General features: G+C 35.9%; 1 protein-coding gene across 1 annotated transcript in view; it reads right to left on the bottom strand.

Annotated features, from left to right (window-relative positions):
* The window catches only part of LOC127506682 (uncharacterized), a 58,933-nt gene that overhangs the window by 16,646 nt on the left and 24,593 nt on the right, over positions 1–17,694 (bottom strand). Inside the window, exons 6-7 of the mRNA XM_051883368.1 lie at positions 4,750–5,454; positions 1,268–1,972 (exon numbers count right to left, since the gene is read on the bottom strand). Of these exons, the coding sequence (XP_051739328.1) occupies positions 1,268–1,972; positions 4,750–5,454 (1,410 nt within the window). The remainder of the gene's footprint in view (positions 1–1,267; positions 1,973–4,749; positions 5,455–17,694) is intronic.

The raw sequence follows: 17,694 nt of genomic DNA, 5'->3' as shown, positions 1-17,694 counted from the left end.
TGTGAAGTACTGACTCTTGTGTGTCTCATGACTGATTGTGTCATTCTAAAGTTTTATCTTTACAATGAGATGTGAGTGACTGTATTCGTGAGAACATGTTCAGTAATTAAAACCTCACCCTGTTCCTCACATTAAGATATTGTATGGCTTGTATGTATTATATGGTAGAATACAACATGAGTAGTTTGTAATATTTTTATACTTTTTTGGACAATTTTTGCAATAGATTACTGTGACTTTTATCTGCCTGTTATGTTTATATCGTTGAGAAGTGATCAGAGGTTTAGGTTAGGGATGGGGTTAGATCTATACAAGTATATAAAATATAAATTAACAGCAAATTATAATTTTTGGGTGAACTATCCATTTAACAATAAAATTAATGATTAAAAACTATGTTTTCATTTCAAACTTTTGTTTAAGAATTATGGATAAAGAACTGCATAATTGCATTGATCAGCATATAAACATGTAAAACAGATTAAACAAGGCTAAATTTCAATTTGCTGCAAAAAATTAAAATACTTCACATGTACAACTGGCCATCTAAATCAATTAATAAATCTCTGACACCTAGGAAAGGAAAACAGCCCTCATTTATGTATCATTATAGAAGGGGAGGAGCTAGGAAGGGCATAAACAATACGAAGGAAGAAAAAAATACAGCAATTAATAATGGCATAAGTAGATTGTGGCTCAAACTTTAAGAATATTTGAAAACTGTGATTAGTTGGTCACACTTTATTGAGCTATGAGGATCAAGCAGCAGAAACACCAAAATATCACTGTGTTCTGGAAACAATCTCTAAAAATGCAGTCACCTATGTTTATAAGTTTGAAAAATCGGCTGCATGTGTACAGTGCTGATGGCAAAATTTGCGTCAAGCACACTGTATTCATACCCTAGTAAAGGGGTTCCCAAACACATTCCGGGAGGCCCCCCAACACTGCATGTTTTCCATGTCTCCTTGATCAAACACACCTGATTCAGATCATCAGCTCATTAGTCGAGACTTAAAGACCTGAAATGGGTGTGTCAGACAAATGAGACATGCAAAATGTGCAGTGTTGGGGGGCCTCCAGGAACGCGGTTGGGAACCACTGCCCAAGTGTAAAAACCAAAGTATAATTTGGGCTTAAGTACAGTAGCTAAGTGTGGTGATAGACAAGAAATGTACAGTTTTATACCATCATGCTGATTCTGTGTCTTTATGGCAATCCAATAGTCATGACCCTCTAGTTTTATAAAAATACATTTTTCACTTACTCATCTGTGATCTGATGTCGTCTCTCTGTTTTTTTATCTTCTTCATTCGTTCTTCTGCTCTCTCTTCCTCTGCTCTTCTTCTCTCTTTCATCTCCTGTAAAATCTTTCTGTTTATTTCAAAATGGCGGCCGTTGTTTTGTGCCACTGTCTCCTCAATCTTCTCCAGCAGCTCCTTGATCTGAGTGTCGTCACTCCTGTTGTGATTGTTGAGAACATGATACCTGTTCCCACATTTGTCCAGCAGCCACTGGAGATCCTGTCCTTCACTCTCAATGTGCTGCTCTATAGATGTGTCTAACAGAGAGTCTCCATGAGTGAACAGAACTATAGTGTGACTCCAGACTCTCTCACTGAGAAGATACAGATGATCCTGTACTGCTTTTCTTTCAGTCTCTTTAAATCTAGTGTCCACACGTATGATCAGTAGTACAGCGTGTGGTCCTGGAGGACACAAAGACACACTGAGCAAAATCTCCTGTTTCAGTATCTCAGGACTGAACTCTGAAGTGTAATTCCTCCACCATCCTGGAGCTTCAATGACAGTGATGTGTCTGTCTGCTACTTCTCCATGTCTCCTCACACACTGAGCAGATCTCTTCAAGTCAAACTCCTCTCTGCCCAGGTCAGTGTTTCCTGCTGAGATCTTACCATAAATTCTATACCCCATCAACACAATCCTCAGCTCTGAGAGATGTTGAGCATCACCTGAAACAAATAGAGAACAAACACATATATCTGAAATGATATTTTACTGTGAACATAAATGCATCCTTCTTTATAAATCTCAGTTAATCTTAAATTCTAATGCAATGTGAACAAGCACATTAAGTCCACCTACAGAAAGCCCACAAATGTCTCTTTATGATTCAGAAGTTCAGAACTCATCACTGAGCAAGGAAATCCAAAATCACTCTCAGCAGGGCTGTACATTAACATAACACACATACTGTACTTAGCACTGGTGCTACAGAGGTTGAATGTTCTGTTGCACAGACCACTCAATTGTAGCACAAGAATAAAAAGTCTGAAAAGCATCTCTGAAAACATCCAAAAGTAGTGTTGTTTGTAACTTTAACAGTCATGTGACTGGAAAAGGACATTCAGAGGTGGAAAGTAATTACTTTCCTTATAGTACTTGAGTACATTTTTCAATTTTTTAAATTGTGGTGCTTTTACTTTTACTTGAGTTGAATAAAAATATTCAACTTCACTACATTTATTTTTCACCAAATGTACAAAGAACTTTGACAAAGGACATGGACTATTTCAGTGATGTCTTTACTACCTTTCTAAGCCTTGAAATTTATGACATTGATGTGTATAGGTGAGTAATTAATGACAGAAATTTCATTTTTGGGTGAATTAACCCTTTAAGTAAATGTACACAGTGGAGAAATAAAACACAGTATATTGGATCTGTTCATTTGCTGTAAAAGTGACAGCAGCCTAAAATACCTGCTGCAGTCTGTCATTAATGATAATATGATAATAATACATTTTATATATATGCACCTTTCACGACAATCAAGGTCACCTTACAAAACTTCCTAAAAACATCAGTATAACAACAATAGAAAAAGCATATGATAAGATACTGCTCAATATGCGCGAAATCATAAATAAGCCTGTTTAAATAAATGAATTTTAAGACAAGATTTAAAAGTGTGAAGACTGTTGCTGCAATGAATGTCCAGGGAAGGGAGTTTCACAAATGAAGGGCAGCATAATTGAAAGCCATAGACCCCATACTGTTTAGGCAAATGCGTGATAAGCCTAAAAATATTGATGAAGAGGATCTGAGGGTACAGGCAGGAATATAAATTTGATGAAGATCAGAAACATATGAAGGAGCTAGATTATTAAGAGCCCTTTAGGTAAGGAGCAAGTTTTTGAAATTAATTTGATATTTTACCAAATGCCAGTGCAAGTGTTGAAGAACAAGAAATCTGCTCTATATGAGAGGTTCTAGAAATAACTAGGGCATGTACAAGAATAAATAATACGTGATATGACAAAGGAAAAATCTCAGATGTTCGTCAGTATATCGCTGGTCACGTCTTTTTAACTTTTTTTGAATGTTTTACCCCTAAATGAAGAATGATAAAAGAACTTTGCTGTAAGTATATCAGGGCCTTAAGTCTACACAGTGTTATACTGTATGTTGTGTTATTTTACATTTGAGTATTACATTTTTTGTTGTAGGCTATTATCTGAATACCACTGTAAGTACATCTTCCTGAAAAACTTAAAACAATGTTTATTAGGGCCCAAGCACCGATGGTGTGAGGACCCTATTGTAATTGCTCGGTCAATTATTCTTTGAAATGAATTGCATTTTTGAGGGCCTAAACATTCTCTAAAACTCATGAAACTTTGCACACGCGTCAGAAGTGGTGAAAATTTTCTGTCTAATATGGGTTTCAGAATTAGGTGTGGCAAAATGGCTCAATAGCCCCACCTACAAAATTTCAATTAAGTGCCCTTCGCGCTACATTTCACGTACAGGTATGAAATTCGGTAGACACATGTAACAGCCCAATACCTTCAAAAAAGTCCCTGGGTGCAAAATCTGAAAACCCAACAGGAAGTGAGATATTCTGAATTTTCTCTACAAAATTTCCAGATGTTGTACTTTAAAATATTTGGTCATCATATTTGGTCAGTCTAATTTAAAGGTCTTTGTGACGTTAAATTGCGAAGATCTTGAGTTTTCGCTGAAGGGCGTGTTCATGGCGGTCTGACAAAATTTGATGTTTCGCCATGAAACAGGAAACTGTTGTAACGTACAATTTCCGATCTGCTCCAAACTTCACATGTTTGATAACAGTCCAGGCCTAAAGACATCTACATGGCAATATTCAGTTATTGTCAAAACACCACCTGTTGGCAGCAGGAAGTGTGGCACGTCAAAATGACTTTGCCATATTTCTCCTGTATTTACTCGCTTACATGCATGTCACCCACTGTTCACTGTTTTTCTTAAGGCCATCCGGTTCGAGGGCCCTTTCATTGCTGCTTGCAGCTTTAATTTAATTTGTATTTTCATTCTGCTGTATTTATTTGGCCTTTTTTTGTAATTAGTTTCTTTGTTCATATTGTATTGCTGATTGTTTACTTGTCTTCTGTAATTATTTTGAGGATCTTTTTCTTACATTAGTTAGCCTAGAATTAGTATTTGCTGAAGTATCAATAATTACTCATATTGTGAAATAAGACTTGGATCATACTGCCCACCAATAATCGTGTTAAATAATTGTGATTTCAATACTGACCAAAAATAATCGTGATTACGATTTTTGCCATAATTAAGCAGCAAGCTGAACCCAATTCAGTTTTTCCTTTTTAATAAATTGGCAAAGATGTCACAAATGATTGATGTGGAAAAAAAAAACTAATTTAAACTAGTTTAACATAAGACAACAACATAACAAAATATGGGGTAGGAATACTTTCGCAAGGCACTGTACAGTATGTGGACTCACTCATCTGTGATCTGATGTCGTCTCTTTGTTTTTTCATCCTCTTCATTCGTTCTTCTGCTCTCTCTTCCTGTGCTCTTCTTCTCTCTTCCACTTCCTGTAAAATCTTTCTGTCTATTTCAAAATGGCAGCCGTTGTTTTGTGCCACTGTCTCCTCAATCTTCTCCAGCAGCTCCTTGATCTGAGTGTCGTCACTCCTGTTGTGATTGTTGAGAACATGATACCTGTTCCCACATTTGTCCAGCAGCCACTGGAGATCCTGTCCTTCACTCTCAATGTGCTGCTCTATAGATGTGTCTAACAGAGAGTCTCCATGAGTGAACAGAACTATAGTGTGACTCCAGACTCTCTCACTGAGAAGATCCAGATGATCATGCAATGCTTTTCTCTCAGTCTCTTTAAATCTGTAGTCCACACGTATGATCAGTAGTACAGCGTGTGGTCCTGGAGGACACAGAGACACACTGAGCAAAATCTCCTGTTTCAGTAACTCAGGACTGTCCTCTACAGGTTCATTACTCCACCATCCTGGAGCTTCAATGACAGTGATGTGTCTGTCTGCTACTTCTCCATGTCTCCTCACACACTGAGCAGATCTCTTCAAGTCAAACTCCTCTTTGCCCAGGATGGTGTTTCCTGTTGAACTCTTACCAGCAAGTTTATACCCCATCAACACAATCCTCAGCTCTGAGAGATGTTGAGCGTCACCTGAAACAAATAGAGAACAAAACAACTTGAGTCTTCTTAGGAAATCACCTTCTTTGAATTAAGAAACTTTTAAACTGAGATAAAGTGATCAGTATCTGTATGAATGCAATGTTATACATTACTGAAAAAAAACAAAAAAACATCCCACATGAATTCAGGTCTCAAACCGGAGTTAAACAAAAGTTATTAATTGATGATAATTATCAATTATGGAAAAAGGAAAACTGCTTGATTTCAATGATATGCACATTAAATAAAAGATTACAGTGCACAGATTAAGCAAGATGAAATTTCAAGCTGCAGAATGTTTTCAAAAATTATATTCTTTAAAAATAAATTATTTAACTATATATAACTAGGCATCTAAATCAGTGAATAAATCTCTCTCGTGTATGTACACAGTAGCATTATAATTGCACTGATTGCTATCAGCACCAGCAAATACACGACTGTATTAAATGACTGTATGAGAATTGGACTACATTTAGAACCTTAATGAATAAGTGTACCGTAATAATAATAAAGTCTAAAATCAGTCATTCACGGAAAACCTTTAAAAAAAACCCCTTAAAAAACAACATAAGAATTCTGGAAATCAATTAAATCTTTCTTAGGCAGACGTGTTGTTTCAAGTCTTCTTGAACACATAATGGTTGTCTCAAAGGACATAAAGGACAAGGCTGTCATGGTCAGTAAGTTTAACAAACATGTTATCCGCGTCCCATTACTTTCGTGGCCCCATATTTTATTGAATGAATATCTGAATATACAGTACATCAAAATAAAGCTAAAAAAATTATCCTTCATGCATTTTTTTTTTATCAACACTAAAATGAAGGTAGGTTTCATAAAACACACACACACACACACACACACACACACATTTTGAACAAAAGCTGAAAAAAAAAGACTAAGTATGGTTCGGATTCAGAATGATAATTAAAACACAGATGGAGTAAATCATGTCCATCAGCACCCCCAAAGCTTCACAGTCGATACTTCATGGGTTCAACATTTCATTCAGTAGCGTTAGGCAGTTTTGATTATATGCTGTTTAATGTTTGATGATCGCATTAGCTCATGTGCGTAAGCAATGCCTCTATCGCTTGTTTCTGCTTTTTCACCTGTGTTTTGATCCAGAGATTGTGTATTATGTCAGAAGATGTGTAATAGCGCCCCCTATCATATAACAAGAGTACAAATATAAGCCAAATATACTTAGGGCCCTATCATACACCCGGAGCAATGCGGAGCCAGGCACAACACAAGTGTTTTTTGCTAGTTTTAGCCCGACACAGTTATCATTTTCACATCCTGCTTCACGTTGTTTAAATAACAAATGCATTTGCGCCCATTTGTGCGCCCATGGGCAGGCTGGTCTGAAAACGAGGTGTGTTCAGGTGCATTGTTGGCACGTTACTATTTTGAGGCAACTGAAATAGACTGCGTCATTGACCAGCTGAAACCTGGTCTAAAGTCAATGCCGCAATATTTGTTTTGTTATTTAAAGAGCATGTTAGTAATATGCGCCTATATGTGGGTGCACAACGCGCCTACGCTCTGCTTATTACACACACAGAGAAGCGCAGCAGCACACAAACATGCCAAATATTAAAAATAAAAGGAATACAATGTAAAAGATTATTATTGTGTGCATAAAGATAAAAATGCTTTGGTGGAATCCGACTTTTCCCATAGATGGTCTGCTCGTGCGCGAGGTTAAAGCGGGAAAAGCTGGATTCCAGCAAAGCATTTTTATGCTTTGGCATTCCGTTTCCTCACTATGGAAGCATTCAGTTTTTCCGCTTGCAAATTCCGCCTTGTAAATAGCGGATCCGCCATGGGCGCAACTAGCTTTTAAAGGGAATGGGAGATGAGACTCTGATTGGTTTATTGCACGTTATGCCCAAAACACACCCATTACTCATTAAGGGAATGGGGACAACCCTTTTAGACCATGCGCCCAGCACGCCGACCATTTTTTTCCATCGTTAAACTAGCAAAAGTATACTTAAGAGTAATTTTAATATATTTCTGAGAAGTACATAAAGTAGGCTATATTTCTGAGAAGTATATAAAAATTAGACTGAAAATACACTTTTTTTTATTTACTTTTAAAAGAAGTATACTAATAGCAAACTTGAATAAATTTATTTTTTGTAATGGATTTTAAATGTGTTGTACATATTTTTATTGTGAGTTTGCTTGGCTTCTACCTTGGCCGTGTCTCTGTTGTAAAATAGATCATTTAATCTCAATGGGACTTCATGGTAAAATAAAGGTCATTTACCTTTTTAGTGGATGCAAATAAAGCCAAAAAGTTAATTTGTGTCTGCTCATATTTAAAGAATTTTTGAAAAACTAAGCCCTAAGTGGCATAAACAGATCAAAAGTCTTATCTGTATAGACCAATATGAAAGTGAAAGTAGTCAAAGTGTCTCACAGAAACTGTAAACTTGTTGACAACATTTTTATTTTCATACAAAAAGCCTTCAGTTATGAGTAAAAAGCTTACCTAAGTCCATTTTCCTCAACATATTCTTGACTTAGTTGGAGCTCCAAAGTAAAAATATATCCATCAGCAGTCAAGTAGTTTTTACTTGCAATGCACTTTCAAGGTGTGTTTGACGAGACTCACTTCCTGGTTCTTCAGCGCAGTGACAAACATGAGGCGTGTCTGTAGGTGTAAAGGTGATGTTTAATGTTATATTCAAGACAAGCTGTTTGCAGTTTTTTAAGTGACAGTATCTTATGTTTAAAGATTAATTCCAAGTTAAGCTGACTTCATAAACCCCCAACCCACTCTTAATACGGAAAACGATACATAATGAAAATACATCATACAGAAATAAAACACTTTACAGCACGAAGTGGACAAATTAATAGAGTGCATTAGTGCCTGCCCACTTTTTTCAGGAGAGCTAGTTCTGGAAGTATTTTCCCCCTCCATTTATCCCATAGGGATTTAAAAAGAAGTCTTTGTTTATGCACAAGCCACAAACCAAAACAACCAACTACAAGGAGAATCGCAACGTTGCAAACTTTGATTTGGAACAAAAAGTGTTTGAAAATCGGACAAAAAGCTTTAACAGCTTTAAACAAACTCTAAGGCAGGGGTGCCCAACCCTGTTCCTGTAGATCAACCTACCTGCTAATGCCAAGTTTACACTACCGGTTGCATCTAGATCAGGGGTTCTCAACCTTTTGCAAACTGGGCCCCCCCAAAGCTGGTTCATTGCAGTTGGGGCCCCAGTGCCGAATTGGCACCAGACCTCTGATATTAATTTATGCTTTATTATTGTTATTATTACTAGGCCTAATATTAGGCATCATTAGGCATTTTTTACAGAAGCTTGCAGGTAAAGGAAAGCTTTAACTGTAGCCTATATTCTGACTAGTTTATTCGTTCATATATATATATATATATATATATATATATAACTAGATACGACCTCACGTTTTATACCTTTGCAGCCTTCTGAAACTTCCGTCAGAAATATTCTTACATCTTAACGATCTACAGAGTTTTTTTTTTTTTTTAATTGTCTTAATCATTTTTTACGTGTTATATAATCATTATTCTGTTCATTGCTCATGTAGCGCCCAGTGCTTTGGTAATACTGTATGTCATGCCAATAAAGCTCATTTGAATTGAAATTGAATTGAAATAGAAGTAACACTTCACAGCAGTCTTCATCTTGAGTACTTTTGTTATACAGCTAAAAAAAACTAGTAAAAGATGCAAAGGCCTTCCAAGTGCTTCCGCCAAAACCGTACTTTCGTATTCTTCAAAAAGCTTACGCTTTCGTTCCGTAAGTAGAATAGGGAAGGCGTAGGACATACAGCGTAAGCTTTTTGAAGAATACGAAAGTACGGTTTTGGCGGAAGCACTTGAAAGGCGATCATTTGTTTATATAAAGCATATACATTTACATTTTTTTCGAAAATGACCGATCGTTTTGCTAGATAATACCCTTATTCCTCGTCTGGTATCATTTAAAGCCCTTTGAAGCTGCACTGAAACTATAATTTTGACCTTCAACCGTTTGGAGGCCATTGAAGTCCACTACAAGGAGAATAATCCTGGAATGTTTTCATCAGAAACCTTAATTTCTTTTCGACTGAAGAAAGAAAGACATGGACATCTTGGATGACATGGGGGTGAGTAAATTATCAGGAAATTTTATATGAAAGTGAACTAATCCTTTAATAGCTTCTTTACATGCAGGCTGATATCTGACAGTGAACTGATTAATGCTGCTTTGTGCAAAATGGTGGAACAATTCTAGTCTATTTTTTTTAAACTCATAAACAATAAAATCCTTATTTAATACTTTTTTTTTTTTTTAAGAAAACGTCAGTCACCATTAACCAATATCACCCCCATCTCTCACCCTCTCTGCAGGCTTCAGCACACTCCTCTGCATTGGTCACCAGCTGCTCTGCGTTCTGTACGATGGAGGGTAAACACGCGTACGAGCTCCGCACCACGTCCTGCACACACACAGTGATCCAGTGACACAAACACACCGTTCAAGAAGTCTGACCGTCAGCATGAGCCGCTCGTACCTGCAACAGGTTCTGTGCTAAACGCGTCTTTCCAGTGTAAACCAGAAGAAGATGCTGCTGCAGGACAGACAGGAAGTCTTGAGTAAGAGAGAGCTGTTCTACTTCTACTCTCAGTGGTAATTGAGCTGCAGATCGCGCCAGCTTCACTCCTCCAAACAGCCCGCCAACCTGATCTGCCATCCACCACCTAAAACAGCAGCAAATATACAAAACGCCTTCAAATTCAGTTTGTTAAAAAAAATTTACAATCCTGTCTGTTGGAGCTTCACAGCCCAGTCAAACCCTATATTACTCTAGAAAGGAAGTGATGCATCCTATTATAAGAATAAAAGCACTCATACCGGTGGTGAGGATCTGCTCCAGGTAAAGAACGTCATGAATGAGAGTTTGTGTCGAAGCTCCGTCCCATGCATCTGTATACTGCTGCAAGAGCTGCACCTGACATAATACTGCTGGTGCCTACAAACACACACACATATTTACAGATATTTCTGCAATTTATTTTTTACCTAAAAACATTCTGAAGCACAGAAATGTGTTGTGCCGTGTCATATTGTATGTCAGTTGTGTGCACCTCACAGACAACACATGTTCTCTGACCTGGAGCATGAGGTTGGCAATAGTCCTCCAGGTCAGTAAGATCCTCACAGAGTGTGTCTGTGGAGAAGCTGCAGGCCGGTTCACCGCTGGTGCTGACCAACAGCAGATGAGGATTTGGAATGTGTCAAACTCAAGCTCCAATCGGACGTCTTCCATCCACCTTGATGGCCACATTGACCACCAGTCCACCATGTTCAAATGCTATAGGAGGAGTGTCACTCCAGCCACCTGGTGACGTATTCAAACACACACTTTCAGCACACAGTGAGAAAGACAATAAAATCTGAATTGTTTTGAGCTAAAGCTTTGTTTTGATATGCTGAATTGCATTTCCATTCTGAAAAATTCATTATGAATTTTCTTTATTAAATAAAATGAAATATATAAACTAAATACATCTACACTACTTTTCAAACATTTATGGTTGGTAAGATTTTTTTGAAGGTGTTTTTGAAAAAAAGTCTCTTTTGCTCACCAAGTGTGCATTTATTTGATTAAAACTAGAATAAAAAGTAAAATATTATCAATTAAAAAAAATGTTTTCTATTTTAAAATATTTTTTCAAATGTATTTTTTTTTTTTTTTTTGTGATGCAAAGCTGTATTTTCAGCATCATTACTCCAGTCTTCAGTGTCACATGATCATTCAGAAATCATACTAATTTGTTGATTTGCTGCTCAAGAACTATTTATTATTATCAATGTTGAAAACAGTTGTGCTGCTTAATATTTTTATGGAAACCATGATACTATTCAGATTTCTGAATAGAAAATTCAAAAGAACAGCATTTATTTGAAATTAAAACGTATTCATTTTTTTTAAATAAACTGTACTGACCCCAAACTTTTGAACATTAGTGTATATATCTGTAGTTTTATCTACGAGGCCTGTACACCTTCAAAGGCTTTTTAAACTTTTTTTCAAAACTTCAAGTGTCACACTGCAGTACTGTCAAACACAAATTCTCTGATCAGATTTCCTGCTGTACGGCTGAAATGAAGTATGTTGTTCTCACCTGACAGATCCAGTCGAGCAGGGCACTCCCGCGGCATCTCTTCTCGACCAATGAACACAAACTGGTGCGCTGACATCACTGCCTTGCGCAGCAGTATCTGTCCCGCCCCCTCATAATGTCTGGCAGCTCGCACCAACAAATCTGGTCTTTAGAAAGCAATGACAAATCTGAAAGCATCTCACTTTAAAGATGATATACTCATGACAAAGTTATTTTTCATTCTTTACTTAGGGGTAAAAAGCAGTTTGAAATATGGGACCAGCAAGATACTGTTAGTGAACTGAGAGTGGCGTTCAGATAAAAATGTAAATGTGTGCTCTATGCTTTCCATTTAATAATAAAATAAACAACTAAAATGACAACAGTTAAGAAAGCATCTAATCATATTGATGTGGATATGTTCGCACAAGCTCTACAATTAGGCACTTCAATCAAGTCACGTCACGTTTATTAATATAGCACTTAATACAATAGATAGCTTTAAAGCAAGCAGCTTTCAATTAGAATTACAGCTTCAATTTCTTCTATAAAGCAACTCTCTAGTGAGTTCAAGTTTTTATGTGTGTCTGATCTTGACAGACTGAACAGAAGAAATGAACCAAAGAAGATCCATGCCAAAGAAGGCGAAGCCTTAGAGCCACACCTAACTATTACGTAATCGCCATGGACCAATGGTGGCTTAAAAGTTGTCCAGAAAGTTTGTTTGGCAAGTTGTTTCAAACTCCTGAAATAAACACCAATTTTGGCATAATTTTGTTTGAAATTACATCACACCAGTTCGTTCTTCAATTTCGCTTTAAGTATAAGCTGTCAAATTTTTACACTCTTTCTAAAATCTATTAGTTCTGACCTGCTGAGCCAGTGCTTTCTTTGATTAGCCAGTTCTGGACAATCAAAACTGGATGTTTCTGTCCTCTAGAAGTTTAAAAGCAGGAGCCCATGATGGATTTGCCGCTGGTCTGCTACACAAATCGCCCTTACCCTTACCCTTGCCCGCCAGACAGCCAAGAACATCTGCGATACAGGCCAGACAACGTGCCGCTACTCGTTCCCGATATGAGTTTAGGGGGACGTTCTATTTTGGTTATTTTATGGTCATGCGAGAACATTATAAGGAGGACATTTGGGAAGTTAACAGAATGTCCTATAGTAATAGTCCCCTAAACATTCCCAGAATGTCCTGAACGTCCCCAACCCTTAAAAGAACTCCACATCTTGACCTTTCTGAACGTTCTCAGTGGGAATGTGACCAGGTGACAGGTTAGATGTTAATGTTTTATAGAAAATAATAAAGTTTGAAGTCACCGTTATGGAGGTGAGCGTTTGCTTTAGATGGGCTCTTGATTCTTGACATTGTAATGTTAGATTGTCTCTGGTGGCTTTAGCTATGTTTCCAAAATATGCTTCTTACAGCAAAAAGTTCAAGAAAAATTTTGATCTGCTGGTTGTTTATAATGATGATTCATTCATCATTGAGTGTCATGATTTTCTCCAGAGTCTAAACTCTGAGTGTGTTAACTATTAGGTTTTTTTCAAAAATATTTTTTGTGACTTTATTATGTGACTTGTTTTGTGATGTTTAATGTGTTAATCTGTTTATCTGAAAATTTTGTTACCATTGTTGAGGTTCATACGCTGAATCTTGATGTCTGTGTGAGTCTACATGATCCTGTCTGAATAATTTTTACATAATGAGTTCACTTTCAAAATATTAACGCAGGACAGAATTTTGTAGGAATACAGCAACATGAAAGATATATTCAGAGATCAGTTAATAAGGCCCCTATTTGATGATACCATCAATAATCAACCAAAATAATTTTTTTTCCTCACGATTTCTTTCGTAACAAATGTGCTTTAGAAGCACACAGTTACAACAATTGGAGAAAAGTTAAAGCGTCAAGGGTCAGGAGCACAACTAAAGCAAGCACTTACCTCCGTAACAGTGACTTCAAACTTTATTTTCAATATACATCAACACCTCATTAAGAAGTTTTGAATGAAAGAAATAAAGTCAGAGTAGTTTGTAATAAGTGAAGATGTTGAGATCTAGAGATTTGTTAGTGTTTAATGTTTTGTTTCTGTTATCTGAGTTTTGTGAGGTTACCATTGTGCTGAAGAGTAGAGCCTGTGCTTCAGTCAGTGATGAGCTGAAAACCATTGATGTTCTGCTATATGTTGCTTTATTTAAAGGCTACAGTAACTGTGTAGCTAGTGATGCAGTAGTTATATTAGCTCACACGTGTGCTGTTGTCAGCAAATGATTTGCCTTTTAAAAAGAAGGTTTCATAATAATAACAATCCAGGAATTACTTGTAAAGTGTGGTTTTTTGTTGTTGTTGTTTTTTGTAAGACATTTAAGAAAAATTTATTTTTGTTTGAACAGCCAGTCAATTTAGCTTTAATTTTCAATTCATTTTTTTTTAACAAGGGCAGCAGGGATGTTCTGAGAACATTTAAAATAAAATATGGTTCCCTAAACATTCAGAAAACATCCTGAAATAAAGTCCCCCAACCCTTAAAAGAACTCCACATCGTGACCGTCTCTGAACGTTCTGGGAACGTTACTAGGCAATGTCCTTAACACCAGTGGAGACGTTCTGAGAATGTTCTGGGAATGTAAAATTTCTAGCAGGGAAAAACTTTATCAAAATTTCGCATGTGAAACCAAATGCTATAAAAAGATCTTTCATATATTCATACAGTGTGGATTATTGCTTTGACATTTTATAACCTTGGACAATTGTTGCACATTAACCCAAGTTTTAATGAGTTTGAATATCAGGTCTTAGAGTTTACATTAATATGAAAGTAAACATGACATTATATGACAATTTTATTTATTTCTTACAAAAATGTTATGCATGCATATATCTTATAAGTTGGTTATATAAAGGAATACACACTTTTTCATATTATTTTATTTTAAAGACAAAAAGATGTAAAATCTTGCATTTATGTAATTGAAAGCAGTTACCCAGAGAAGTACTAATACTTGACAGTTTGATTTGAGTTTTTATACAGTCATTTAAAATATATAAAAGTAATCATCATAGTTAAACATATTATGATGTCAATATTATACAGCCACCATTTTCCTTCATTTAATAGCATTCAAGACTTCTCAGTGTCCTCTTCATTCTTAAGTTTTGAGATCTTGGGCAGGTCATGTGCTCTTTCTCAATGTTCCACAGGTTAAGGAATGGAGCACAAAGACCCAAATCCTGAGCTGTGTAAGACAATTGAGTGTAATGAGCTACAAATTATCCTGCTGTCTGATCCTGATATTGATCCGACTGAACCATAGACCTTGTGTCTGACCTCTCATCTAATCATGTTGTTCTAAAGCATTTGGTCTTGTAATGATTAAAATATTTACATTTCCTATAAAAAGGAAACACTGCTTTTCCCTTTATATTTATTAAAATCTTAATTATTTTTCTGTGCAAAGGTTTACCAGTCATTTTAAATATGATGCCAATTACTATAAAAAGATCATTCGTGTTTTTGTACAGTGCAGAAATTGATGTCACTTTCATCTTTACACGGTTTGTATAAGATTGCTAAAAACATTGAACACAGATCATACATGTTAACTAGGGTTATACTGATACTGTACTTATTTTTTTGGTGGTAATGTTTTATAGTTATAATCTGAGAAATGAAAAAAGTTTTAATGGCAAATATGTCAACACAGGAAAGAAAACTGGATTTGTCGGGCAGCTTCATGGGGTCTTTAACTGCTGTCTTCTGCTTCTGCTATGTCTGAACTGTAAGCAGAGCTTCTCACAGACATTGTATCAGACCGCTCATCTCCACTCACTAAGAAACAGAAGTTAACAGAAAACAGAAAGTTTTTTGTATCATAACAACACAGTGTAACAATTCCAACATTTAATAATTTATAATCAATTGTATTATGCCATCAACAAATCAAAATGGCACAAAAATCCAAAAAGTTATAACATAATAATATAAGAAAAAAGTTAGTTTAAGGTACTAGATACAAATCAACACACTGGCAGGTCACGCATACTGTAATAAGACGTTCTCAGAGAAATAAGTAATGGGTGTCTTTTAAGACATTTTTAATAAAAAAATAAAAAAAAAAAAAAATCATATTTCCTTACACTGATCCTTACAATATATGGACTTTTTCAATTTTCATTTATTTAAAAAAAAAAAACTTCTTAGGCAAAATATTTAAAAAATATTTTGTTAGGTTTTACATTGTAAGGGTGTTTTATACAGTGGTTCAAGCTGTAGGATTGCCAAATATCTGAAGAAATGTTATCAGCATGATGGTATAAAACTATACATTTCTCATCTATCACCACCCTCTGCTACTTATACCAAAGAAAGACATGACTGCAGGTAGAATAGAAAAATATGTGAGAGATCGTTGCTAGAATACGACTGTATTGTATTGCAATAGGTAGCATTTTAATATTGACTCAAAACTAGTTTGCACATACACTGTAAAAAATTGCTGTAAAAAATGACCAAATTTTGACAGTAACATGCTGTTTTCCATTAAAACAGTAATATACCATAGAAAACAATGCATTCTGGGTAATATTTGACGTTTTTGAGAAAGTAGCCTACAGCAATATACCGTGAATTAACATCGCTCAAAGTCGACACTCTGAGGCTGTGTTCCAAATCATACCATATACCCTTATTCCCTATTCCCTTAGTTTAATAATACAGTCCACTTGACAGAGTGAATAAAAACACATGTGTGAATTCAGACACTGATGAACACCTGCTGTTAATAAGCAGAATCACTTAAGGAAAGAGAAACAACAAGAACAGAAAAAGATAAAATCAACTGAAGATAAAAGAAGACATTAAATCTCTCAAGATCTGATTAAACAACTCCACAAACAGCATTACCAGCTTCACCTATTAACTAGACTGACTTTATTTCTGTCATACATCTACAGAAGTTTTTGAGAATTAACAGAGGTTTAGATGTTGTTTTATTGTTTAGATGTTGAAAATTCCTGTTTATTTTTACCTATCTGTCAGTCTGAGGCATTGCCATAACATGTTGCAATGGGTTTCGTGTGTTTTGATTGACTGACTCGTTTTCAGTTGACTCAAGTGAAATCAGTTCACAGTACTAATGCTGCATAAATACTAACTTTTAAACTCAAACTCTGATAATGGGTTAGACACTGCACAATTTCAGTAAAGCAGGCATTAAATGATGATTATGATAATCAAAACATAACCAACAGCACCTGAGCACAATTTTTCTTGGCTTTTTGGCAACAACAAATGTGTTTTAAATATACATGGTTACAGCAGCCAAAGAAAAACTAATGTCAACAAGTCAAGTGTCAAGAGCCCAACTAAAGCAAACACTGACTCCCATTATGGTAAACGAAACAATAAAACAACAACTGAAGCTCTGTTAATTCTCAATAAGAACTTCTGTAGACGACTGAAGTCAGTCTGGTTAGTAATAAGTGAAGCTGGTAATGCTGTTTTTGTTGTTTAACCCTCCTCTGCTGAGATCTTGAGGGATTTAATGTATTTTATCTTCAGTTGATTTCATCTAAAGCCGGGTGCACACTGTGCGATTTATAATAGTCCTTGTTGCTTGATTGTTGCTTGTCGCACAGTGTTCACTCGCCTTTAGGCTGTGGCTGGAAGTCTGTTGTAGTTATTGTGTTTCTGCTTGTCTTTTTTTTTGTTCTTGTTTCTTTTCCTTCAGTGATTCTGCTTGTTAACAGCAGGTGTTCATCACTAATTCTTAATTATCACTTAATTATGTCATTAACTTCAACACTGCTTCAGATTTACTCTAATACTCTGTAGTGTGGACGCATATAAGTGTTTATTTAAAACAGAAGTAATCAACTGTAAATTAATTTACGGCAACAAACTATAGAAAAACAGTAATTTACTGCCAACCCTGCTGACAGTAGATTACCGTAAAAGGAAGGGGAAAAAAAACAGTAATATTCTGTAAAACGCAACAGTCAGATTTTCTAAACGAAACAAGTTAATTTCACTGAAATATTAGTGAAAGTTAATAGAAAATCTTA

Source organism: Ctenopharyngodon idella, chromosome 24, assembly GCF_019924925.1.
Source record: "Ctenopharyngodon idella isolate HZGC_01 chromosome 24, HZGC01, whole genome shotgun sequence".
Lineage (NCBI taxonomy): Eukaryota > Metazoa > Chordata > Actinopteri > Cypriniformes > Xenocyprididae > Ctenopharyngodon > Ctenopharyngodon idella.
The sequence above is the reverse complement of the archived record's forward strand: the minus strand, read 5'-3'. Positions and strand labels throughout refer to the sequence as shown.